The sequence below is a fragment of the Siphateles boraxobius genome, unplaced genomic scaffold (assembly GCF_051911475.1).
Source record: "Siphateles boraxobius isolate OS27281-9 unplaced genomic scaffold, OSU_SipBor_1 94, whole genome shotgun sequence".
Lineage (NCBI taxonomy): Eukaryota > Metazoa > Chordata > Actinopteri > Cypriniformes > Leuciscidae > Siphateles > Siphateles boraxobius.
Window position 1 is genome coordinate 1,205,435 of NW_027509224.1, and position 19,819 is coordinate 1,225,253.

Here is a 19,819-nt window from a genome sequence, read left to right on the forward strand (position 1 = left end):
GATCTAGTATAATAGTAATTTAATATCAGTTATTCTTGTTTACTTTAGATTTTTTTCAGCCAAGTATGATAAAGATGAAGTAGACTTTATTGAGTTAATCAAACTAGATATAATAAAGATATACTTTTTTTGGATGAATTTTTCTACTCTAGACTTTCTTAAATCAGACATTGAAACATTATTTGTAAGAAAAAAGGATAGATTTATTATATGAACAATGTGAAAAAAATGGGTTAAACTGAAAAAGGCTTAATATTGTGCTTAATCCAAGAATCCACTGCTTTCATTATGTTTTAAGATACATATGTTAGCATTATCTGCCATAGCAAAACCCACATCAGTCGAGCAGTAGTTCGTAGATCTGTGTGTGTGTGTGTGTGTGTGTGTGTGTGTGTGTGTGTGCAGAGCTGGTGATTAAGAATGAAGATTACCCATGTCTACTGTGTGAGAACAACTTCCCCAGTGAAGACATGTTAGCGGAGCATCTTCAGAGCTTTCATCAGAGAGGAAGTACAGAGGACAAAGAGTTTAAATGTCGCTCCTGCGGAAAAGAGTTTCCTGTCAAACAGGCCCTGCAGCGCCAGTCAGTACCACACACACACACACACACACACACACACACACACACACACACACACACACACACACACACACACACACACACACACACACACACACACACACACACACACACACACACTCACACTCACAGTATATACAGTGTCTCATGTGTGGTAATGCTGATATCCTGTTTATTGGTAGTGTTCTTCACTGTACAGAGAGCTCAGCTTCATCAGAAGACCCTTCAAAAGTTCATCAGTGTGTCCTGTGTCACAGCACTTTCTGTTCAGAGTCCAGGTACACGAATCTGGAGCCGTCTCACCGTACTGTACCGTATCAAACGTGTCCATTCTAATGCACAATGCTCACTTTTCACCATCCATATATTTTTGCATTGAATATTCTGTTTCACCTGGAATTACAGGAGCATTACAGTTGGTTGGAGACAGTGTTTTATGTTTATTTTGAACAAAAACTCTGTTTGTGTGTGCCAGTTTCGAGCAGCATAAAGAGGCGTGTAAAGGAGATGGTCGGTTCATCTGTAAGTCAGAGAGCTGTGGGAAAAGATTTAAAAGTAAAGACGCCCTGAAGAAACACAAAGGCAACGTCCATACAGGTTGGTCACACACACACACACACACACACACACACACACACACACACACACACACACACACACACACACGCGCGCGCGCGCGCGCAACGAGAGTGAGGCGAGTGTGAAATTACCCGTCTGTAATGAGAGTCTAATCAGCGGCTGTTTAACATCTTCATTAATCTCCTGGTTTCTGAATCCGCTCTTCATCCCCTCTGTCTGTCAGATAAACGTTAAGCGCTCCCTCCCTCTCTGCACTCATCTTTTCACCAGACTCTCAGCCAGAAGCGCAGACAACCGAGGAAATTAGCCAAAGACCTCTAATCGGCTGATGAAAGCATGATTCAGAATGTTTTCAATATTATTGTCAGTAATTATAATTGGACAGTTTGGCCACATGCAAGTCAATCAGTTCTTCGCAAATGAATCCAAACAGTATAAAGCTGTACGATTTACTGAGTGCTTGTAGGTACATAAATGATTGTTTCGAATCACTCTGGATGTTAAAATATCCTCAAAACCACGAGTAACACCGTCTCCTAACCAGACGAGCCACAGCCAATCAGACGAGCGTGTGGGCGAAGTCTCTCCGCAAGCGCACTGCATTTGCAACAAAATAGATAATCACAAGATAGATAAGCACATAATCAAATTCATAAATATTTACATTTTTTAAAATAAATACTGAGTGACCGAAACAATCTTTGTCAGAGAATACGCTTGTTTGTTCACACTGAGTTCACAGTTTAAATATTTGTTTTCTTTAACATATTTTGATATGAGGTAAATTATTATCCATTGTCGCTTTCAGTACGCCTATAAGGGTCATGCAAAATTATATTCAAACTCACACTATATTATTTTAACCTTAAATTAAGTACATAGTCAGTAATTATAATTTATGGGCAAAATGCAGTTATTTCAATAGGAACCCGTGCAGTCTGGAATTTACCCATGCAGTTTTAAGATGCAAATTCGCCATGCTGAACAATATAATGCTGCTTAGTTTGAAACTGACCTCTGAGTAAACAGTGTTTCATGTATAAGAGCATGCATATGTTTGCTTGCAAAATTTCACCTAATTTCGTGCCTTAAAACTTAACACTCAGAAATCGTCATGGTTAGTTATGATATCACAGTCATTACCTCGTGACCATGTGATAGGTCACAGTTACATAGCAACACTTACTAAATTTCAAAAGCTTACCAGTATGCTGAAATTAACCAATCACGAGAGATTTCATTTAGATATTGAAATTTGTAAGGATACAGTACCAAAAAATGTAAAAGGATCAGTGAGAGGGTGGAAAATAATTACATATATACTAATAATAACTAAGGGGGCATTTACACGACAACTAAAAACAGAAAACGTCTTATGCATTTTGGCCTTTCATTTACACGACAACTGCATTTTGTGGGCCTGAAAATGCTAACTTTTGCTAACGAGTTTCAAAGTGCAATTTTTTTTTTTATAATAGCGATATCATCTCTGTATAAACTTCATGAATGTGAATTTGTGAAAACATATTTAGAAGAATGCATATGTGCGCAGGTGCGTGGTGTTTGTTTACGAAGTGACATCGCCAACTACTGGCCTGGCAGCAGAATACAACGTTTTTAGTCACTTTGATGGATCTGTGTGAATGGGGATCGTTTTGACAACGTTTTTGTCTGTACGCAAAACTTTTCCATTTTAGGACATTCTTGTCGTGTAAATAACCCCTAAATTACGAGTGCTTTTACTTCAAGAAACCTTGACTGACACCAGAGTGGATTTATAACAGAATACAGTGCTACAAAGGGTAGAATATGGCCTTTTAAAGCCTTTTAAAATACCAGAGCTTTAAGAACTGTTATTGACGGATCTTGTATCCACTTACTTCTCTACAGGAAATGCATGTTAGCTGACCTTTCCCCCCTGTTAGATATAGTTGTTTTTACTTTTTTCTTGGTGGTGTACTTCATGCTGAACCAGGAACTGATTTATTTAAGGACTTCCTGATGTTTATTTGAAAGACTGTTTGAACTGATGCAGTGTCTCCATTAGCATCTCCTCATGCCATTAGGATCTACTGCTCATGTGATGTATGATCTGTGTGTGTGTGTGTGTGTGTAGGGAGTGCTCGCAGGAAGTTGGTATGCACCATCTGTAATAAGAAGTGCTCATCCTCACTCAACCTGCAGGAGCACCGCAAGGTCAGATCACACCTCCATAAATCTCCTCTTATCGTTCATCCAGTCCATCTCTTCATATTTCTTACCTTTCGCTCATCTATTTTGTCTTTAATCTTTCTCCTCTGTCATGCCATCTATCCATCTGTCCTTTCTCTGGCCCTGTCTCAAATGGCACCCTCAGCCCTTGCAGGTCTCAATACTTTGAGTTCATGGCTCATGCTTCTAGCATCTGATTTACTAAAGGAATTATGCAAATATGTTAATGGAACAAACATGCTCAAAAATATAGTGCTGAAAACAATTAGCACCAGGCAATTTCCCGCCTTGCAGGCTGGATCTATATGCTCTGTTGTGAAGTATGCATCAGTCTGTCTCAATCTGACAGCATCCAGAAACCTGTGTCGGTTCTTTGAAATTCAAAATTTAGTTTTAGTTCAGCGGTAATACCTCAATGTTAATTGTTACAGGTAAATACTGCTGACCTTTGTGAATAAAACACAATTATAAATCTATAATTCTATATACATTTAATTTAACTCCAATAGTTCAAAATTTACAGCATGCTTTTTTTTTCTTGTGGTGACTGTCCCTGCGTTCCAAAAAGGTATAATGTTACATAGATCGAAATTAATAGTTTTCTGTTGTGAATAAAATATAAAATTAATGATTTAAGTAATAATTTGTTGTGCTTTTGAAGTATAAATCAGTTTAATTTTTTTAAAAAGCTGTTAATTACAATAACTAGTTGATAGACCTATTGCAAAAAAATAGAACAAAGACTTGAGACTTGACTAGGACTTGGACCCAAAGACTTGAGACTTGACTAGGACTTGGATCCAAAGACTTGAGACTTGACTAGGACTTGGACTCAAAGATTGAGACTTGACTAGGACTTGGACCCAAAGACTTGAGACTTGACTAGGACTTGGATCCAAAGACTTGAGACTTGACTAGGACTTGGACTCAAAGATTGAGACTTGACTAGGACTTGGACCCAAAGACTTGAGACTTGACTAGGACTTGGACACAAAGACTTGAGACTTGACTAAGACCCAAAGATTGAGACTTGACTAGGATTTGGATCCAAAAGACTTGAGACGTTACTTGGACTTGGACCCAAAGATTGAGACTTGACTTGGACCCGTACCCAAACACTTGAGACTTGACTAGGACTTGGACCCAAAGACTTGAGACTTGACTAGGACACGGACCCACAGATTGAGACTTGACTTGGACCCGGACCCAAAGACTTGAGACTTGACTAGGACTTGCCGGGTGTACACCAAAGGATTTTCACAGTCCCAGACTAAAGACCAGCAGTCTTTAGGAATCTTACTGGAGTCTCTGCGCGCTCCCGTCGTCTCGATCGTTAAATGTGAGGTGATAATCTGCAGTCGCCGACCCGATTTATGCCAGTCTTTCTCTAGTCTTTCATATCAAACATGTTTGATATTATCGCAGGTCTTTAGTCTGAGACTAAAAACTGTGAACCCAAGTCTTTAGATGTGAGCTGATAATCTTTTAAAGTCTTTTCTAAATCTTTTCAAAGTCTTTAGGTGTACAGAAGCCTTTAGGGACTTGTGAACATGTCTGCCAAATTTACATGTGACCCCAAATGTTACTATACATATACACAAACAACATCTGTCGCTGAAACTGGATAATCACAAAAATACAATTATTTTAATCAATATTTAATTCACACTTAAATATGACTAAAACATCATACTAACATGAGAAATGGGAAATCTTACAGTTAGAAATGAAGGTCACTAGATGATAAATCCACGTCAAGTGTGCCATTTAGGACCATAAGGCCTCTATTTATCTATCTCTCATGTCTTGCTTGTGTTTTCGACTTCCCCTTTTTCTATTTCTTTGGCTGCTGTAATGATCCATATACATCATTTTCTCCTCATCTGTTTCATTGTTTTTTAAAAGCAAGGAAATTAGGAAATTGAAAAAATAGGATATTTGGCCGTCTTAGACTCTGGTTCGCTCTTGTATGCCGTCCATCTCTCTGTCTCTCAGTAGGAGGTGGGCTTCATGTTGATGTTGTAAGGTTTTCCACTGGTGTGAGTGTGTACAGAAAGGTCGTCTTTTGTTTCACAAGCTCATCCCTATGGCCCTTGTGAAATTTAAGAGCTGGGAGACCAGACTGCCCGGCCTTCCTGCTGGCGTCAGGGTTCCTTCTGCAAAAAGACCTTAGAAATATCAGACAAATAGCTTCAAACAAGTAGATGACTTCATCATCATCATCATCATCACCATCTCCAAAATCACCACAAAAGTCAGTATTCTGAGCTTCTCTTCACTGTTCCTGGATCATTTTCTCTTGGGAATATTCATGGTTTGGTTATGTGGGCTTCCTTTTCAAAATATATACCACTTTTTAGATACTTTTCAATGAAACCGCAACTTAAACGTTGGTAGAGTGAGTTGAGAGGGACAAATGAAGGTAATTTGAGTTTCTGACTGAAGGAGGTAGGTGAAGAACCACAATGCAGTTTTAATGTTCTTACAATTGGAATGCATCCCAAGCTTCCACTGCTCCACCAAACCAACATCCCTTTCTGTTTTGGCCTGGAGAATGCTATCATCACTCTCTTTGCCTAAACTTTGATGTAAAACAGGCACTTCCTCCTGTCAGCGTTCACTCATCAGCAGTTATCAGTGCAGCCGTTCTGAGAGCGAGTCTTTGCAGTCACAGCTGTCCGGATCTGGCTTCAACCTGCAAGAGCATCATCTGCGTTTGCCGCTCTGGTGTGTGTTTCTGATTGTACGGCAGTGGTCGGTTACTCTAGAGAGGAAATGCTAATGTTTTTGTAAAATTTGTCCCACACGTAGTGTTAAATCCAACCTGTTTGGTGCTTCTATGTCCTTTTGTTTTATTGGACATTTTCTTGCTCTTACATTTAAATTAAAAAATACATTCAAATGAATTAAAGTTATGTTATAATATTTAGAATATATGAATTAGTGGTACACTACAGTTGCAGTATGTTGAATTGAGATTTACATCTATCCACTTAGTCAAACATTTATACATGTATTCTATATCGCAAGGCAAGGCATAATAAATACAAGTAACAATAAAAGCAAAGAATATAAATTATTTAAAATTTATTTAAAATGTATTAAAACAGTTATTTAAAAAAAAACAAAAAGAAAAGGATACATATATAAGATAGATATGGTCTGGATTTGAATGTGACAACTGTTGGAGTACATCTGATCTCTTCTAGAAGCTGGTTGCATCTACTGGTGGCTTAAAGCTACAATATGTAATTACCAGAGGTTGCATTTTCAAAACAATGACAAAGACGAAGCTTCATGACACTATGAAGGAGAGTGGAACAATGGGAGATGCTGTTTTCATAATCCAGAGATGTATAGAATTTCACGAATCATATACATTATATATCAGCCCGATATTGATCCTTGTTTTATTCCTCCGTTTTTCCCAAAGCCTAAGTTGCTTGCCTAAGTTGATCTATGTTTACGTTTTTTTGGATTTTCTTTACTTGCCAATCTATAATTGTGAACCATGATGGCTTAACGACAGGGGTGCAGGAAATATTGTATCATAGATATGCATACATAGATGCCTCATTAGCGTCTTACGTATAGCAATGGCCCTCAATGGACCGCTAATGAGGAATCTATGTTTTGTCTCAATGGTTTCTACAAGCGGAAACGGATTAAAAGGATAGCGCGAATATTAAGTCTTTGATAAGCGACAATTACCAGGGACGAGCCATTATTAAATACTGGAATTTCTCTGGATTTACTAATTCTTGGGAACTTTTGGAATAATGTAAGTACACAACTGCATGAAATATTTCTCAATTGAAAAATTGGTTTTTGAACAATTTATTACAAAAATCTTACATATTGTACCTTTAATAGCTAAAAGCGGACTCACCTTGCTTTGAGTGAACCCTAGGTATTTCTAACTGTCTTGATCCTAATGTTCTGAGTGAACTGTTAATATTCAGAGAGCATACCTTTAATGCCGTGAGGCCCTAGGCAATTAAGTGATTTATAAATTAGTAATAGTACTGTAACTGGAAGCCAGTGTAAAAACCTGAGGACTGGTGGGATATGTTCAGATTTTCTCAGAATCCTGGCAGTAGTGTTCTGTATGAGCTGCAGCTGCCTTGTGCTCTTTTTGGGAAGGCCAGGTAAGGAGTCCATTACAAAAGTCAAACAAGTCTTGAAACAAAACATCTAATTTTTTTTCTTTTTTTTCTGAGGTGATAATATGCTAGTTATTGCTTTGACATCACTACTGAAATTAAGTTCTGACTCAAATCACACCAAGATTCCTTACTGGAATTTGTTTTTGGTTTTTTTGACCCCATGAGTCAATTTATGCATTCATCTTGAGAACTTCATCTTTGTTTCCAAACGCAATGACTTCAGTTTTGTCTTTGCTTTGCTGAAGAAAGTTTTGGCACATCCAACTGTTAATTTCATCAATGCATTAACACATGGTATTAATGGGGCTGTAGTCGTTATGCAGTAGGGCTTGGTAGATCTGGGTGTCGTCTGCATATCTGTGGTAAGCAATTTAAATCTTTCTCATTATCTGGGTCAGTGAGACCATATACAAGTTGCACAGGATTGGTGCAAAAATTGAGCCTTGTGGGACTCTACATGTCATGGATGTTCACTTAGACTTATGGTCACCTATGTTCACATTGTAACCCCTCCTTTCTAAGTATGACTTGAACTATTTCAGGAGGACCATCCCAGAAGACCTACCCAGTTTTTCAGCCTGTCAAGAAGTACGCTGTGATCGACCGTGTCTAATTTGCCTGTATCTTTATTTAGGTGTCATTTAATATCTTTATGAGCGCTATCTCTGTACTATGGCCCTGTTTAAACATGGTATTTAGATGTGTTTTGGTCGACGGGGTCTTCAACTGTTTGAGCTTGTCCACTTTCCACCACTTCCAGTGGTAGTCGAAAACGCATTTGACCGGATTGCTTTTGTAGTTTAAACGCTCATGTGGTCGAAGGCACTCGAAAGGATGCCTACTGATCTAGTGTGTAAACATGGGAAGAGTGCTTGCCAGATGGGATTGAACCTTTTTGGCTGAAGATATAAGTTTGGTTTGAAGACGAGAAGTTTGGTTCTCTCACCATTCCTGATTTCGAACACAAACTCAGCGTTCGGCTGGTCTTGCGGCTGTCAGAGCACAAACGAAAGCTGATGCTCTCCGTATGTTTTTCTGCCGCCTCCAGTCGCGTTCATATGTTTGCCCGGGCTTATTTCGTCCATTAGATCGAAAGATCTGAAAAAGCCCAAACATTTACCCACCCATAGACTCTACCCTTGAAGAAATCAGGACAGAATTGGTTAAAAGTGGACAAAAGAGCCAGATTAAAACACCAGGTGTAAACAGGAATGTGTCTCCCTAATCTACAGTGTACAAAGGGCATATGATGCAGTCGGAAACCAGATTAAAAGTTATTCAAATATCCATTTGAGCTTAGGAATTTGTTCAGCTCATTGAAAACCACTTTTTTGACCATCTTGCCTATGAAAGGAAGATTTGAGTTTGGTCTATAGTTGCTCAAAATGGTGTTATCCAGATTGCTCTTTTTCAGGAGGAGTTTAACAACTGTGGTTTTCAGGAACTCTGGAAAAGTCCCAGAAAGAAGTGAGGCATTGACCACTTCTAGGATATCTGCTTCTTAAACACACTTCTGAAAAAAGATGTTGGAAGTGTTTCAAGGGAGCAGGCTGATGTTTAAAGATTCTGTACAGTTTCTTCCAAGATTTTACCATCAATTGCCTCAGAATCAGACATAGTGGCTAATGGAAACAAACTCATTGCATTTGCTCTTAGAGAGCAGTTCACTGGGAATGTAACTTGTAGGGTTTGTTAGTCTCTCTACAGTAGCAAAAAGAGTGTGGATGTTGTTTAAGTTTCTGTTTATAATGTATAAAAAGAAAGTCTGTCCAGATAAAATAAAGTTTTGGGGGAAGCTAATCTTTAAAAATGGTAGTTTTTTTTATGCACAATTAACGCATGTACCTTTCTGAACTCATTAATGGAAGAATTTTGGCATTATGTAGGTCTAGAAAAACTCCCCCACTGCATGATGAATTAAAGTTTAATTCCAGCAGAATGAAGTTTAAATCTCTGTGGCCTTACTTGATTTCCTAGGCTGCCCGTTATACAAACATGCAATTTGGTCACAGACCTTTTCCTGGCTCTCCATCTCTCTCCATCTTTGTCTGAGTAATAGATGTCCAACCTTCCTTTTTGCACCAGACCATGTCCATCTGACTGCAGTTCATTCGTACCAGCAATGTCATTTGGAAAGCCTGCAAATATGATTTGCTCTGTGAGGGTGGAAGCTCAATGGCTTTCTTTAGGGTCTCTTCCACATGCAGACAATTTCTCTATATGTCCGTAAAACGGCATGAGAAGATTACGAGTGCCAAGTGTTTCACAGAAAACTAAGCTGTTCGAGATATGAACTGAGCTGCTGAGCGTGTAGCTCTGCTCTCAATATTTGAAAACGCTAAGATAAGAGAGTTTCAAGAGTTTCAGTGCTGTAATAGTGACAATTCACATTAAATGACCACACAAAGGCAGATATATTCACAGAGGAGAGTGGAGTAAGATGGGCCAGTTTTTACTTAAAGGTTTAATTTGCCTAAAATTTTGTAATCATTTACTCACCTTCATGTCGTTCCTAATCCATAAGACTTCCATTAATCTTCAAAACACGAATTAAGATATTTTTTAATAATACCTGAGAGATATCTTTCCCTTCATTGAAGTCCATTAAACCAAAAATTTATTGGTTGATCATATTTGATGTGCTCTATGTATGTGCATTGATTGTTTATATATGAATTAAAGTCTAAATTAAATCTGTTCATCATAAAAGCTACTGTGTCTCTTGAGAAGACTTGGACTAAACCGCTTAGTTCACATGGATTACTTTTATGATGTCTTTAAAAACTTTTTAAAGCATCAATGGGAGAACAGAGATCTCTTTTTGGAGATGTTAACAAATACGTACAGGTTGCACATCATTGAAAACAAAAATAGCACTCCTTATATTTATTATTAAGGGAAAATATATATATATTTATTTAGCCATTCCGTTCTTCCAGTTGAAAAAGCTAAGTTAAGCAAACGTCATGAAAAGTGAGGTGTATGCGTTAATTCGGAGTGGTGATTGGCTGCTGTGGCTGGAGAGTACGTGTCTACCTCATTAGTTTCTGAGCTATTTCTCCGCATTATTCATGAGAAACAACTTTTTTAATCCAATCACTGCATTGTATCACAGAAATGAAAGCTGATGCTTTCCATATGTTTTGCCGTCGTCTCAAGTCACGTTCATATGTAAATTGTGTGAGCTTATTTCCTTCCCCTCGAAGAAATCAGGACAGAAGTTGTTGAAAATGGACAAAAGTATGGAAGCTTGTTTCTGCCACTAAATAAATAAATAATAATAATAATTGCGACTTTTTATCTCACAATTCTGACTTTTTTTCTCACAATTGCGAGTTTACATCTCGCAATTCTCACTTTATTTCTCAGAATTGCGAGATATAAAGTCAGAATTGCGAGATATAAAGTCAGAATTGTGAGATATAAAGTCAGAATTGCGTGATATAAAGTCGCAATTGCGTTTTATAAAGTCAGAATTGCGAGATATAAAGTCAGAATTGTGAGATATAAAGTCAGAATTGTGAGATATAAAGTCAGAATTGTGAGATATAAAGTCAGAATTGCGAGATATAAAGTCAGAATTGCGAGATATAAAGTCAGAATTGTGAGATATAAAGTCAGAATTGCGTGATATAAAGTCAGAATTGTGAGATATAAAGTCAGAATTGCATGATATAAAGTCAGAATTGCGTGATATAAAGTCAGAATTGCGTGATATAAAGTCAGAATTGCATGATATAAAGTCAGAATTGTGAGATATAAAGTCAGAATTGCGTGTTATAAAGTCAGAATTGTGAGATATAAAGTGAGAATTGTGAGGTATAAAGTCAGAATTGCGTGATATAAAGTCGCAATTGCGAGTTATAAAGTCCAATTCTATGGGGGAAAAAATAGACTTTTTCCTCTCAGAATAGTTTATATCACGCCATTCTGACTTTATATCTCATAATTCTGACTTTATATCTCGCAATTCTGAGAAATAAAGTGAGAATTGCGAGATGTAAACTCGCAATTGTGAGAAAAAAAGTCGCAATTATTATTATTATTTATTTATTTAGTGGTGGAAACAAGCTTCCATACAAAAGAGACGGATTAAAACACCAGTTGTAAACAGGAATGGGTTTCTGAATACCAGGTGTGAACAGGGCCTTTAAGGTGATCAAATGACTTCTAGGCCTGGAATGATATCAGGGCAAGTAAACAATGACAGACATTCTTTGCAATGACACAAATACAGTCATTTTTGGGTGAACTATACCTTTACAAATATGTAAATTAGTCTAGTGGACTTCTGCATTGTGTGATACAGCTTAGCCCACCCTGTATATTGCCTCTATACGTCTTTATAGGTTCTCACAGAGACGATTTTTGAGCATTACATGTACTTGACTTGACGTTAAAATTGAACAAAACAGAATAATGAGAGATTGCTGCCTTGTTGAAGGGCAATAAAATACCACTGGAAAAATCCCTCATATTCATAGTTGTGGCAAATTTTTTGACATTAAACATTAAATCTTGTCCACATACTGCGTATGAAGACAGTACATTTATTTTTATTTTTTATGTTGCTTTCTATTGTAGCTTTAGAGCTGAGTGAAACGAGAAAACAATAGCATGGACTCCCAGAACGCTTTCTTACTCAAGTTCATTTCATTGAATCAGGTTATTCATGTTTGAATGAACTAGTTAAAAAAATCATTCAGTTAATTTTAGTATTTCAGTAGTTTTCATTAGTCAGTTTACGTCTTATAATGTAACAAATGTTTTTGAATCAGTTATATTTTTATTGTAATGATCTATATTTCAATTAATTTAAAACATAATGGTCACACTTGAAGTTGTTGGGAGAAATACATACTGTACAAATACTACATAATAGTATGTAATGCAATTACTTTTTCAAAAGAGAAACTCACTGTAGTTTATGTACTTTAAATTATTAGTAACTTGTAGCTCGAAAAGATAGTGTTTCAAAGTACCTCAACTCTGGATTTACATCAAGTACTGTGACACATGTGGCGCCTTGTTTTCATCATATTGGATGAAGTAGCGGAGAAAATGTGACAGTTTTATTATTGACCGTTTGTAATTTACAACAGAAACTGGCTGGCTAGAGTTCACTTTTATTTGTACCTCCTGATTCCCTGTGAGAAATCTGACTGAAATGTTCAGACAGACTGAAATGTGAACATTTCAGCCGAAGAACTCTTCCCATTGAGCAAAATTGTATTTAGCAGAGGAGCTATTCAAAACCGCTCAGAAGTTTAATTACATTTCCATATGTGTGTGTGTGTGTGTGTGTGTGTGTGTGTGTGTGTGTGTGTGTGTGTGTGTGTGTGTGTGTGTGTGTGTGTGTGTGTGTGTGTGTGTGTGTGTGTGTGTGTGTGTGTGTTGTCCTCTGTGAGTTGGGTTGAGGATATTTTCAAGGTCACACACTAAGAACAGGCAACTAAATCCCACCCAAGAGTTCAGCAATCACCCTCAATGGTCCATTAAAAGACTTCAGATGTGTCCTGGTCATTACGTTCATACGCTGGGCGTTCGATTCTGGTCTGGTCTGTCAGTGTGTTTTACTTTGTGGTTACTAAACATAATTTGTGACACTGAAAGTTCAGCGATTGAAAGTTGTTGTTTTTTAGCCCTTAAAGGGCCCTCATGAGGTTTCAAACCTGTATGACTTTCTTCTGTGAAACAGAAGATATTTTGAAGGGTTTTTTCTGTCCGTAAGTGGACGTAAATGGTAACCAAATTTGTCTACCAAAATTCTTCAAAATATACAGGCCATACAGGTTTGAAGTGACATGTGAAGTGATATTTTTTTGCATGAAATCTCCTTTAAAGACCTGCAAGTATTGTTTTGAATCATTTTTTTGTATTTACAGTATTTACATGTTATAATGTTGGTGTATTTTCAGGTTCATGAGGTCTTTGACTGTAGTGCCTGTGATAAGAAGTTCATCTCCGTGAATCAGTTGAAGCGACACATGATCTCACACTCTGGTGAAGAACACGCACTCACATACATACAAATAATATACAACTGACACTTGAGGAAAACTTTGTTTATGAAGATGGTGTTGGCTTTGCATTTTCTTTGTGTTTGTAGAAAAGCGCCCGTACACCTGTGATATCTGCAGTCGAAGTTTTAAGCGTCTGGATCAGGCCACTGCTCATAAGATCATCCACAGTGAAGATAAACCCTACAAGTGTAAGGTGTGCTGGAAGGAGTTCGCTCACCGCAATGTCTACAAAAACCACAAAAAGGTGCTGATCAGCCTATGTGTTTATTCCTGATGTCTTGAGAGGCCTGCGTCCTGTGTTTCTGATGCTCCAGTTTAAAGTGGGGCAGAGAGGCAGAATTAAACTGGAAAGACAGATGGTTGGAGGGACCGATAGATTGATCTGACAGATTTTTGGCTAAATAAACTTCTGGCATCTTATCTCAATGGAGATCTGGAGCCCAATCAGCCACTGTGGAGCCTAATCAAACCCTTCAGCCTAACCCTGACCTGTAATGACCCCACGTGACCCCTGACCTTTACACCGCGCAGATAACATGAAGCCCAAAACCCCACACAGCTCCGAACAGAGAGCGTGTGAAACAGAGAAAAGAGCAAAGAAAAGCAACATTCAGATCTAGATTGATAATAAGGCATCATTTACTTTCTTAAAGGGTTAGTTCACCTAAAAATGAAAATTCTGTCAGTAATTACTCACCCTCATGTTGTTCAACCCCGTAAGACCTTCGTTGATCTTCAGAACACGAATTAAGATATTTTTGATGAAATCTGAGAGCTGGATCACTCCTCCATAGGCTTCTAAGGGATTGAAACTTGTTCCCTGAAAAGTTATTAAAGACATCGTTAAAATAGTCCGAGTGACTACAGTGGCTCAATCTTAAGTTTATCAAGCGACGAGAATACTTTTTGTGCGCAAAAACAAACAAAAACTACGACTTTATTTCAACTATTCATTTCCTTCTCTGTGGGCCTCTGAGCTCACTAGTGTAACAGCGTAAGCTTCTGTGTTGTAAGTCACACGTAGGCTCACTATTGGCCGACGCCTGTCATGTGTGTGATGCGTGTGACGTACAACACAGAAGCTCTGCTTTATTACACTAGTGAACTGACTCCAGGCCCACAGAGAAGGAAATGAGTAGTTGAAATAAAGACGTTATTTTTGGGGGGTTTTGCACAAAAAAAGTGTTCTCGTCGCTTGATAAACTTAAAGGAGCTGTATGTAAGAAATTTATTTCAATTTATCATAAAATGGTCCTGATATGTCACTAGACATTAAGAAATCATGTTCATTTCAAATACTTATATCACTGACAACAGTAGTCCGGCCAGGATATTGTCATTTAAAAAGTGAAGTTGCAGCCCTCAACTGATGTTGATGTTGTCATGTTGTGTTTTGGTCTAATGCGCCACCCTCGACCTATCTAACAATCACGAAGTCAGTAGTGTTGCGGCATCCGGGTTGCCAGCTCTGCTAGTTACCACAGCTGCAGCTACAAACGTGTCGGAATCGGATAAAAAAAATGTCTAACGTTGCGAAACCAAAAAAAAACTCGTTATGAATCCAAAATACTTTGTGACAAAGTCTGAAATTAAACAAGGATCTGTATTGGAGATGCCTTTCAAAGATGGAGACGGCTGAAAACGGAGAAGAATTTGAAGACAGACGCCAACGTTGCTAATTTTCTCCTGGACCAGTAAGATTCATCTATGTTTGGCTAACTTGTACTTGATTTAAATGGACATTTCAAATATTCATGACAGACGAACAAAGTTATGAATGTTCGTGCAAAGTAACGTTACGTTAGCTCATATGGACGAGGTGGGTCATCGAATTGAAAAGGTAAAGAATTGTTTGGGTAATAAAAACGGCGAGTCGTCATTACTAACATTAGCAATGCATTATCAGAGCCCGTTTCTCTGCTGAGACGCTGAGGAAATTAACATTAGCACGCCCATTATTGTTTATCATGCAAGTTCTACAGCCAAATATAATAGAATGATGTAATCTTTCACATCACATATTTTAGCGTAATGGACGTGTACTGCAGGGTAAGTTAAAAAATGCAGCTGGTCGCTTTCACTTATAGCGTCAGCTAAACGAATAGCTGTATCTTTGATATCGGTTACACACAGTGACAGAGGCTTGTACTTGTACTTACGTTAATGACAGACACCTACCGTTACAAGTTAGACTAACAGCTACTGTTCTAACAATGTACTGTCACATACGAGTGTACATCTTTACGATTATATTACAAAACATCTCTTGAAGCATAAACATAATTAACAGAAAAAGCTTCTTGTAGCAGCCTACGTTCCTGCTGGATCCTGCAGCCTATCTGGCAACCTCGAGTCAGGGAGGAGGGGGAGGGGATACACCGCTCTACAGTAATTTGAAAGTGATTGCAGTACCAGTTTTGGCCACAATCTTACATACGGCTCCTTTAAGATTGAGCCACTGTAGTCACTTGGACTATTTTAACGATATCTTTAATAACTTTTCGGGGCCGGCAAGTTTCAATCCCTTAGAAGCCTATGGAGGAGTGATCCAGCTCTCAGATTTCATCAAAAATATCTTAATTTGTGTTCTGAAGATGAACGAAGGTCTTACGGGGTTGAACAACATGAGGTAGAGTAAATACTGACAGAATTTAAATTTTTGGGTGAACTATCCCTTTAATAAATGACTCCAATTAGTAATAAATTAAAACTTATATAAAATGTAATAATTTTGCAATGACATGGGCTGATTTACCAAGATTTTTGTGCTGATCTGACTTAGGCAATGTAACATTCGGGAGTCGGGACACTTCCTGAACACATGCTAAGAGCTGCCAATCACAACACACTGGGCCAGCTGACCAATCACAGCACATTTCGTATTTCAGAAGGAGGGGGTTCATCAAAATCGGCGTGTTCGAGCCAGACTGGGGAAGATGTGCTGTAATAATGTAAAATATGTGAAAAATTTGTTTTTTGAACAATCAAGCATGGAAACATATTTTAGTACACCCCAAAAACTAAACCAAGAGTTCGTAAAAGGGCACAATAGGACCCACTTTTTTATTTTTCATGGACACACACTAGTCTTTCCCAGTATGTTTGTGGTTTCTAGGGTGTTCTGCATTTGTTCAAGCCCAAGTCGATCAGTCCACTCTCAAGTCCCTTACATTCTACCTTCAATTCTAAGAGATATTTTTTGTTTACTTAATCGTCCACCATGTCCAGACACTTCACATTATGTAAATTAAATGCATTTTGAATTGCGTTTTATGTTGTTTTTGACCCGTTAATTAAATAAAAACCCTACATCAGATCTCTGACCTGCTTTTCTGTCTGTAGACACATTCGGAGGAGAGGCCTTTCCAGTGTGAAGAGTGTAAGGCCCTATTCCGCACCCCGTTCTCTTTACAGCGCCACCTCCTCATTCACAACAGTAAGTGTGTGTTACACGCATGCAACACGAGTGCTCTGTATCTGTGTACCCCAGCACCCCCTGAACCCTGGGCTGTGTGTCTCGTGGAGCCAGGATGGGTCTCAGCTCTGCTCTGCCCAGTCTAGACTGATCACACTGAGATTATTGAGCTAGAGGAATTTCCTGCTGTCCTCCCCAGAGACACACACACACACACACACACACACACACACACACACACGCACGCACTGGGCTAAAACTCTTTTATGTATCTGGTGGAGAGGACATGCACAGAGAGAAACAAAGTATTGTTCTGCTGTATTTACTGTGTGTGTGTGTGTGTGTGTGTGTGAGATCACTTATGGCCCACTGTAACACAATCTGATCCATCTGTGTCAATATTTGGTTATGAAATAAAGCTGTTTTTGTGACCATCTATTAAACACACATTATCGTTTTAAACGGCCAGAGTGGCTCAGTGGGGTAAGTCCTCCACAATTATTTCACAAACACCCTCCTTTGTGTTTGTGTGTTTATATATATATATATATATGTGTGTGTGTGTGTGTGTGCGTGCGTGCGTGCGTAGTTTAGATCTTTATCGGGGTCTTTTGACGTAGTGTCTTTTTTCACTTTTTTCAAAGTTCAATATTTACATCGCAGAAGCTATGGACAAATCAACCAATATTTTGCTATTATTGACATTGTGCTTGATCTCCTGAGCAATTAACACTTCCAAAATATTATAATTCACCATTTCTGTTTCCAAATATGTTTAGCAAATTTTGAGTAATTACTGTATGTTAAACAATTATTTTCCATGTGTGCATTGCAGTTGCTATAAATTGTAAGATGTTCTATTAAAATAAATTAAAAGGATGCATAAAATTGATTGAAAGTGACCGTAAATACAGATTTTCAGTTCAAGTAAATGCTGTTCTTTTGAACTTTCTATTTATTAAAGTATTCTGAAAAAATGTATCATGTTTTCCACAAAAAATGTCAACATTGATAATAATCAGAAATGTTTCTTGATCATCAAAATAACATATTAGAATGATTTCTGATGGATCAGGTGACACTGAAGACTGGAGTAATTATGCTTAAAAATTCAGTTTTTGATCACAGGAATAAACTACACTTTAAAATATATCCACATAGCAATTTTTTTTTTTTAATATTGTAATAATGTTGCACAATATTACTGTTTTTACTATATTTTTGATCAAATAAATACAGCTTTTGTGAGCAGAAGAGACTTCTTTCAAAAACATAAAACATCTTTCAGAACCCTTACAGAACTTTTGAACCGTAATGCGCATCAGAGGTCCCCCCCCCCCCCCCATGCATATGGGTCACATCTCGCGCCCCCACCCCACCCCCCTCTTTTACTTGCTCTTACATTATGCATCCAAATGTTACATTGCAAATATGGAAACGTTGGTTCGAATAAGAGAACGAACCCAACGTCGGTACAGTTTCAGTTTCGACTCAAATTCGTTTAGGCTTGTTTTTCAAAATAGGCTAAATGTTGTTTGTAATTAAGGGCACAATATCAATCAATTTTATCAATTTAACAATTTTTATAGGCTACTATGTATATTTTTATTATACGTGGTGGCTACTATTTTCATTTTTGTTGTTTTCTGAATAGGCTACCATTCATTTAAGGATTTTACATGGGGGAAGTAAAATATGCATAGCATATACGTTATTAATAGTGTTTATACTGTTTATTTTGTATTTTATTTACCGGTCTTTTACACAATGATGTGACGCGTGCGTGTTTTACTCTCAACATGACCCGGTGCGCCGCGCACAAGCGCGCATCCTTTAGATATAAATTATAGGCTAATACATTTTAATAAAACACAAAGCCTACATCATAAAATTTAGAAGAGTAGCCTATGTATTTCATTACCTCTGTTGTTCTCGGTTCTCCGGTTGTTAGATAGTCAGTCAGAATGACAGTTCATGCGTGAACGTTAGGCCTATTAGGCTAGTCAATCCATTATTCTTTCCTTTTTGTATTAGTGTTTAAAATATTTAATTTAGAATTAATTATATTGATTTATATCTTATTTTTTATTTTATTTTTACCCTGCCATACCAAGCTGATGCAAAGCACAGGTGAATTTATATCTACACAGAAGAAAGCCATGTCTGGCTCTTCCCCGTACGGGTTGTGTCGAGCCATTCGTTAGTCTGGATGTTTAATGAGAAAAATATGAAATGTAGTTGCAATAAACGAGATAAGAATGCGCACATCATCTGCTGCAGCGGAGGACTCTTATTCTGCTGTGCGGAGCCGAGGAAGAACTGATGACGACACAGTTTGATCTTCGGCTGACAAATCTGAGGAAAGGGGCGTTTCCTTCTCGCCCATGTGTAGAAATCGAATATTCAAGCTGTTTATTCATTTTTGTACCTCAGAACGAAAATCGAACAATCGAGCTGAATTCGTGTTTTTCGATTTTTTTGAAAAAATGAAAAAACGAAAAAGGAACTGTTTTCTTTATTTTCACACGCGGGCCCCCCCAATGGTAAAGTTTTGGCCCCCTTTAGGGCCGGGCCCCACACTTTGGGAACCTCTGATGTAAATTAACATTATATTCATGTGTTTCAGTCACATGACTTTTCTGCTCACCTGTCACATTAATGACTATCAGCGGGGCAAAGTAATTGCGGTGTAATTACAAAACCACAATTCACTGCAAACTCTCTCTTAGATCTGACTCACATTCTAAACAGTGAATGGAAAAAGTTTTGCTTTACATTTAGTTCTTTTAGAATAATGTTTCACATTATAGAAGTAAAATGAATGCCATTTCAAACTCCTAAATTA

General features: G+C 37.8%; 1 protein-coding gene across 1 annotated transcript in view; it reads left to right on the forward strand.

Annotated features, from left to right (window-relative positions):
* The window catches only part of prdm5 (PR domain containing 5), a 90,889-nt gene that overhangs the window by 23,813 nt on the left and 47,257 nt on the right, over positions 1–19,819 (forward strand). The window contains exons 5-11 of the mRNA XM_077224942.1: positions 406–583; positions 763–858; positions 1,056–1,177; positions 3,276–3,355; positions 13,455–13,539; positions 13,646–13,803; positions 16,902–16,995. Of these exons, the coding sequence (XP_077081057.1) occupies positions 406–583; positions 763–858; positions 1,056–1,177; positions 3,276–3,355; positions 13,455–13,539; positions 13,646–13,803; positions 16,902–16,995 (813 nt within the window). The remainder of the gene's footprint in view (positions 1–405; positions 584–762; positions 859–1,055; positions 1,178–3,275; positions 3,356–13,454; positions 13,540–13,645; positions 13,804–16,901; positions 16,996–19,819) is intronic.